The sequence below is a fragment of the Olea europaea genome, chromosome 13, assembly GCF_002742605.1.
Source record: "Olea europaea var. sylvestris chromosome 13, O_europaea_v1, whole genome shotgun sequence".
Taxonomy (NCBI): Eukaryota; Viridiplantae; Streptophyta; class Magnoliopsida; order Lamiales; family Oleaceae; genus Olea; species Olea europaea.
In genome coordinates, this window is record NC_036249.1 from 8,001,696 (window position 1) to 8,009,295 (window position 7,600).

At 34.9% G+C, this 7,600-nt stretch overlaps 1 protein-coding gene across 1 annotated transcript; it reads right to left on the reverse strand.

Annotated features, from left to right (window-relative positions):
- Positions 1–4,890: 4,890 nt before the first annotated feature.
- Positions 4,891–7,336, reverse strand: LOC111407485 (haloacid dehalogenase-like hydrolase domain-containing protein Sgpp). Its single transcript, XM_023036986.1, has 5 exons — positions 7,036–7,336; positions 6,122–6,236; positions 5,762–5,913; positions 5,404–5,665; positions 4,891–5,330 (listed from the first exon to the last, which is right to left on the reverse strand). Exons 1-5 carry the CDS (start codon positions 7,269–7,271, stop codon positions 5,139–5,141), a joined length of 957 nt encoding a protein of 318 aa, XP_022892754.1. The 5' UTR covers positions 7,272–7,336; the 3' UTR covers positions 4,891–5,138.
- Between the last annotated feature and the right edge of the window lie 264 nt (positions 7,337–7,600).

Consider the following 7,600-nt stretch of genomic DNA (forward strand, 5'->3'; position numbering starts at 1 on the left):
GTCAGTAAATCATTTTTCATGCAGGGGAACTTATGTTCAATCCAATTGCTTTGCTATGAGCAGTAGTCCTGCTAAATTTTTTCTAAAGGAAATATTTTATTAAATCAAATTCCTTCAGAGTAGGAAATTTGAATGAAAAGCACGAATTATATTGGTAGCCTATACTGTGGTCTAGCTCACCAGAGCTTGGAGCAAGGTTCCTAAATCTCGAGTATAGCTGAAGCATGAAGAGAAAATAACTAGTTAAAATGAAATAGGAGTAGTTACATGTCTCACTTGACGTCTTTCATGCGTGGCAGTAAATAGTTGGATAAAAAAACTGATTGTATTTTAAATTGTCCAATGATGGAATGCTACGTGGCATTATGTCGATCTTGACGTTAGTGTAGCATGATTGCAATGAAATTTATTTGGTTTGAAAATTGACATGGAGACCCATCAGGCACCAGATCAATTCAATTGACATCTTTCATCTCCTATTGAAAGTTTTATTTTAGGTTTCTTTGCCATGGAGCTTTTGATTAATCCTAATTCCTATGTGGACAATTTTAAAGGATTTTGCACATTGATCTGTATATGCTTCAGAAGCTTTGAGTTAAATTTTCTTTTCGAAAATATAAATAATTTTGGGAGAATTTATGGGTAAGATAAACCTTTTCTTGCATATTGATGCTTCTTTGTTCTTTTTTTCCTGCCATTAACTTTTACTTTTCCTACTTTTCTCACTAATTTTGAGTATTTTCAGTTGAAAATAAAAATACAAACTCGGAATGATGTAATGAAATTATGATGCAAACAATTGAATAAGTTTCGAATGGAGCTAAAGAGTAACTAAAAAGTCGTTCTTACAATAATTAATTTTAACCACACACACATTTATTTTATGGGATTCACAAATTTTCAACTACACACTTCATCAACTAATTTTAATTTCCACTAGACAGCGACTATATTGGTTAACGCTTGTTTACTATAGATTAAAATCTACTAAAAATTTAAGTCAAAATCAATAATTAATTTTAATCATATATTTTATGAAATTCATAATTCTTTAAATCACATATTTTACTAATTTTTATTAAATATTTGGTTTAGATGCATAAATATTTGTCTGAAGTGCTATAGATGGTTAAGTGAGTTCTCAAATGCACTATATGTGCTCTCTATGACACTCCTTTTGTGGTGGAGGTTGCATGAGAGGTCTCAAATGCACTAAAATTTATTAAATATCTGGTTTTGTGATGTGTAATTTAGAACTTTTCCATGTCTTATTGACTTGCATCTGTGTCGATAGGCCTACCAACAGCAGTACAATATGCACTCCACAATCTATATATTATGGGAAGAGTTAATCTACTTCTACAAATTTTGTTTACAAACTAAGTGTTGGCATGATCCAAGATAATATTGATTTCCATTGATTTCAAAAACTGTTTTTGAAATTATCGGTCTAAATGTTACCAATACATAATTTGTAAATCAAGTTTACCAACCTAATTTGTACAAATAACATGATTATTGGGAAATGCTTGTTAAGCTAACAGGTTGTGGTTAAGAGTTCTACTACAGCAACAAGGCTGGGGACAGGGTTATTGACAGGGAGCCATGGTAGCGCCTCACTAGCCCTTGATCTAATTTGTTAAGCTAACAGGTTGTGGTTAAGAGTTCTGCTACAGCAACAAAGCTGGGGACAGGGTTATTGACAAGGAACCGTGGTGGCGCCTCACTAGCCCTTGATCTGAAAATCAGATCAAGGGCTGATGAGGCGCCACCTCGGCTCCCTGTCAGTAACCCTATCCTCAGTCCTGTTCGTTTATCATTCCCGTGTGGTTAAAGGGTCCTTAATGTATCTAACTGAAGTTATACATTGCATATCAATCTGTCAATTATCTGTATGTGTGTGTGTCTGACAATTCATTCCCGATAAGTTTTCCTGGAAAAAGCACGTTTGACATTTAGATTGAACTATGATTTCGGTCGAAGGTCGGCATTATCTGCTTAATTGAATGTCACAAGTTTGTCGAAATCAGAAAACCTCACTTGTACACGTACTGATCAAATGACGTCCAACACTTCTTTTATTTTGGTATGTTAAGATTCATGTTGAAGAGATACCTCTTCAAATCCTTTGCAAATTGCTAGTGCCTAGGACATTGTCATTTTGAGAATAGTTTGCTTGTTACATGCATGTTTCAATTACTTGTTTGAGCCTCTGCATTATGGTGCGTCCTCTATTTGCAGGGCCGATTTGAAGTCATCTCTTTGACAGGTTCCTTCTTGCGATCAGATAACAATGGAAACCTCAGTCGAACAGGTGGTCTGAGAATGTCATTGGCTTGGTAAGATTGTAGAGTCTTAGGTGGGGGAGTTGCTGGAATGCTTAGGGCAGCATCACCCGTACAGGTACTGTTTCAATGTGCTCTCTCTCTCTCTCTCTCTCTCTCTCGTAATTTCAACTAAACCAAAATTTTCTCGTCCAGTTTGTGGTGGGAAGCTTTATGAATTTGCTACATTTGCTGATTCACATCAAGGTACACATAAAAGTTTACATAATGTGACATAGCGCTTTGTCATCTGTCAATTTAAAACACGGTTACTATTTTGGTCCAATCAATTCCCTCCAAATCGTCTTTTGTCATTGCTTTCGGACGCTGCCTTCTGTACAACCGGCATAATTCCAAGCTTTGTTGTTGATGGGAAACCCCCCAAAGTATGGACCACCTTATGCACCACCTCCGAACATGTTGAACTGGTGCTCCAGTGACCGGTGGCAGCCCTTCCCTAGATGCCTCCTGTGACTTGTCTGAGGAGAATAGTGGTAGTGCTTTCAGAACCCCAACAGGCGATTTAGAATATTTAAATGCATTCAAATATGGGTTGGCCAATCTCCTGCATCAAAATGCATCCCAATTAACTAACACTTTCCTTCCCATCTCAAGAGTGGAGGTTTACTTCTTTTCTTCCATAAGCTATTTTGTCGTTTAGTAGGTTAACTTGCTCACTTGAATAATTATGTGGATGATTGATTGTAAATCTTGACGGGTTTTGTTTGACATCTTAGCACGTGTTTTTGTAGATTAAAATTAATTTTTGATAAAAGTTGGTGAAGTATGTAATTGAAAAGTTGTGGGCTTTCATGGAATATATTGTTAAAATTAATTATTGATTTTGACTTTTTTTAATCACTATATACGTTTAGTAGGTTAACTTGCTCACTTGAATAATTATGTGGATGATTGATTGTAAATCTTGACGGGTTTTGTTTGACATCTTAGCACGTGTTTTTGTAGATTAAAATTAATTTTTGATAAAAGTTGGTGAAGTATGTAATTGAAAAGTTGTGGGCTTTCATGGAATATATTGTTAAAATTAATTATTGATTTTGACTTTTTTTAATCACTATATTGACGATAATGATAACTAATTTTAACAAAAATGTGTACTCAAAAAATTCATAATCTATGTGTGTCTCTTCATTGTTCTATTTTTAAATAATTATTTGACAAATTTATATTGTCCAAGTTAACTTCAATCGATATAATGCATAGGGTGATCAGAAATGACTTAGGGAGAATAAGTATCAAGATGTTTAGGCTTCAAATACAGATCAATATATAGAAAAAAACCTAGAATCGAAGTTTCTCAAGTTCTAGCTCCTATAATTGTTTTTCTGAAAAAACCTAGCTTCAAATACAGATCAATGTATAAAAAAAAATTGCAACGAAACTCAAGTATATATTGCCAATGTTTTGAAAAAATGTTTCCTTTTAACATGTTGCAAAATTAAATTTTGTTATATGCAATTGATATTTGGAAAAACATTCCTAAATTTTGCCAACTTCAGTTTTACTTGTTATTGGCCAAAAATTGACAATCTTAAAATACAGTGAACAATTAAAAATATCTTTAAAAGTATAATGAACAATTAAAGACATCTTTCAAAGTATAGTAAGCAGTCAAAGAAGTGTTTCTTACGTGACAATTTGGTGTGCTATGATTGGTCGTATAACAGTGTTTGGGCACCACCTGTGCATTTCGTTTGCCATGTCTTCAATTCCGTTAGATTTATGAAACTGATGTCATGTCAATAAATTACGTCCAACGTTTTGATAAGTTTAGTGATCAAAACTCGACATTTAAAACCTTAGTCAATGGTCGAAGACACATATATATGTTCAATTTTGGGACAATTAACTCCGAGAGGTGTATCGCTGCCTGTATATTTTTCATTTTTTTTGGAAAAGTCAATAATTAGTGAATAAAAAATAGTAAAAGCAAAGCTAGAATTTCAAATTTTAAAGAAGTGTATAATGTATAATGTAATTATCGTAGAAAAACACAATGTTTTCTTAGACCATAGGCCTCAAATATTTTGAGTAGCATAGCCCGAAAATAGCAAAGATAGATGCTCATAATTGGGAGAGATGGAGTTACCGTGGTACGAATTTAGGGAGAGAAATTTGGTAAGTAGACTGATAGAGAGAGAAAAATCAGAAGAAAATGTTGAGCATTCTAGTTTGGAAAATGCAATGTGGCCAGGCTCGGGGACAGGGTGCCGAGGTGCCAACACCTCGACCATTGGATCAAAAAAAAAAAAAACGAAGTTGAAATCGAGGGTTGAGGTGATGCCACCTCAGCCCCCTGTCCTCGAGTCGGTCCCTAAGGTGGGCACTGTAGCATGGCTGTTCTAGTTTTGTGCAAGTAGAAATTGTGATAGCGATAAATATTATATCGTGTATTTTTTCAGCTAATAGTTCTTGTAAATGAAAATAATAAAATCATTCATAGGTGTTTCTAAAATATAGAAATTGTCATGCAATGAGAATTTATTCTTATGTTAACAATTTCTCTGAATTCTATGCCAAAGCTACCTAGTAGAAAATCTAATGCTCTGTAGCAAGTTTCAAGTATATTGAAATTTTGAAAGCAATATGTAACAAACATATTGCATTTTATAGCTAAGCAAGAGATCTCTAATTATCATTCCACTTGGCAACTTCATTACTGATCCAACAGACCATTTCAGTTTTGTACTGAGGTTCCAAATGAGAGAATAACTCTTCTACAAAATAGCCATGAAATTAAACTTGATTTTATTGGGGGAACTCTACCCGGTTCATAAGCAATATATGTATGGTTTAAGCTGCACCTTTTTTCACACCTCCAATGCTATCGAGCTCTTCCAAAACTGCCCAAAGCTTTGGATCTTCGTAATCTTTAATTAGAAAAGTGGGCTTTGCCTCCATCAGCATGGGTGCTGGATTTCCTGTTGTCAAGCCAATAACAGGCATCCCTGCTGCAACCCCGGCTTTTATTCCCGAAACAGAATCCTAGACAACCAAAGTATAAATTTTACCAAGTACGAGCAACAAAATATTGAAGGGTGTGTGGATGGGGTCAAACCTCGAATATAAATGTGTGATCCTTGGAGATGTTGAGAATTTCAAGTGCCTTTAAATAGGCGTCTGGGAATGGTTTAGCATGTTCACAGTCACTTCCAAGAATTACAGTATGGAAGAAATCTGTCAGTCCAAGAGTTGAGATCATAAATTCAGCATTTGGTTTGGGAGCATTAGTAACAGCAGCTCGTTTCAGACCACGGTCTTCCACCCATTTTATCACTTTGTACAAACCATTAACAGGTTTCAACTGCTCCTCAGCCAACCTGTATTTTCCATTCAAAATAATTATTTGTGAAGGTGGGTTAAAATTTCTGGGTGGGAAAAGGTTGCATTAAATGAAGGAGAAAAATAAAATTCACCTTCTGAACATATCTTCCTTCTCTTCACAAAATTTTAAACCCCTTTCAAAATCATCAGGGAAAAGAAAAGAAGCAATCTCATCATTGTGCTTCCCAGCAAAATTCTTGCTGTAGAATTCTTCATCAATTGGGATGCCACCATTGAAGCCAATCTGTTTAGAAGCTCAGCATTTTTAAGACCCCACAGAACAGCAATGAAATGCATTGATTCAAAATTTACCAAATTAATATCAGTTATGTGTTTTCCAGTATTTTCATAATCTACAAGCACTTCACAACAATACAGAAAGTTTCCAATGCATAAATGATATATGATTGGCAGTATAAGTATAAAGGTGAATAGAAAAGAATAGTTCAAACCTTCGGAAGCAGTTCACAGAAAGCATAAAAGTGGATCGGATCTGAATCACACAAAGTTCCATCAACGTCAAATAGCACTGCTTCAAGAGGAGCAAGTTGAGACAGAGAACAAGTGCTGTTTAAGAGAAAAAGGCATCAATAAGTTCTCTTCTTAACTCTTTTCCACCAATAATATAAAAATATTATTCTCTTGAACACAAAAGCATCTAATTCAAAGTTCAAGCATCCTCTCTACAAAATCTTGTGAACAGAGTAGTGAACTTCAAACTTGTTTATACAACAATAATTCGCGAAATTGAATTGAAAATATTCTACTAATCACTTCCTGTGGTTCACAAAAATGCATCAAAGTTTCTCCTCACACCTAGCATCTGTTCGGAAATCCATCAGGCAGCAATTGGAATTTTCAAATGGGGATATTCAGGATAATAATAGAACAAAGACATTAATCTCAAGTATTTATAATAGTAATTAATTGCAGCCAACAACGGGGATCTGAAATGAAATCGGCTAAAGAAATAAATACAAAATCACAAATCCTGTTAAACAAAATAGCACCACAAACACAAGTGATAGGAAATTGTCAGTATTCCAAAACAGATTCTGCCGAAAATGAAGTTATTGATAGGCCTACTTGTATAAAATTCAGATAACATTCTCAAGTTATTACACTCAAATTCATCTAAAATCAACGATCTATAAGCAAATAGCAATTAAATGATTCCAATTTTTTCCCGCAAATTATTAAAAAAAAAAAAAATCAGAGCCGGAAAAGTGAAATTTGGTTATTGTTCTATCAATTTCACAGAAGAAAAAACATATATAAATGTTAATGCATCTACGGATAAGTTATCAGCACCAAAATAAAAACATAATATGGATTAATAGAAGCATGCGTTGAAGCAAAGCATCACCTGCTTTCCCCGGAAGAGATTGTCATCTTTTGATACGCGCCACAGATTTTAGGTAGTGAGATGTTATAGTGGTTCTCTCCCGATAAACGGGGATTTATAGATCTCAAAAAGCCAAGTGCGGATCCGGGTCCGGGTCGGGTTCGGGGCAATGCAAGGGACGAGGAGGGAATCTTCCTTGGAATCAAGGTGGCACAAAATGAGAAATGCGTGAAGGACCTTCTCACTGGCTGACACATTTTTCTTCCACAAAACAATTTTATTCCTTTTGTTTGGTCCTGACGCGCTAGCGAGGTTTCCTCGGATTTGAACCTCTAATCTGTATCACCGTGGATTTCGCTATGAAACGTTGGCAATTGTCACCCTCTTTTTTTTTTTTTATTATTATTTTAAATAATGAAAGAATAGGCTATTTGTAAAGCATATAAAAAAGTCTCCTCACATTTGCATAGTCTCACGTGATGCGATCGTCGAATGGAAAACCATCAATAAGGGTGGAGCCAAATCTGTCCACACCGAAATTTTGGGCTCAACCCCACAGGCCTAATTTATTATTATCATTATTATT

Coding starts and splice junctions, on each gene's coding strand:
- LOC111407485 (XM_023036986.1), bottom strand. CDS start 7,271: ATGTGTCAGCCAGTGAGAAGGTCCTTCACGCATTTCTCATTTTGTGCC. Junction 6,237..7,035: donor ATCTCTTCCGGGGAAAGCAG/GTGATGCTTTGC, acceptor TCTCTTAAACAG/CACTTGTTCTCTGTCTCAAC. Junction 5,666..5,761: donor AAGGAAGATATGTTCAGAAG/GTGAATTTTATT, acceptor TGGAAAATACAG/GTTGGCTGAGGAGCAGTTGA.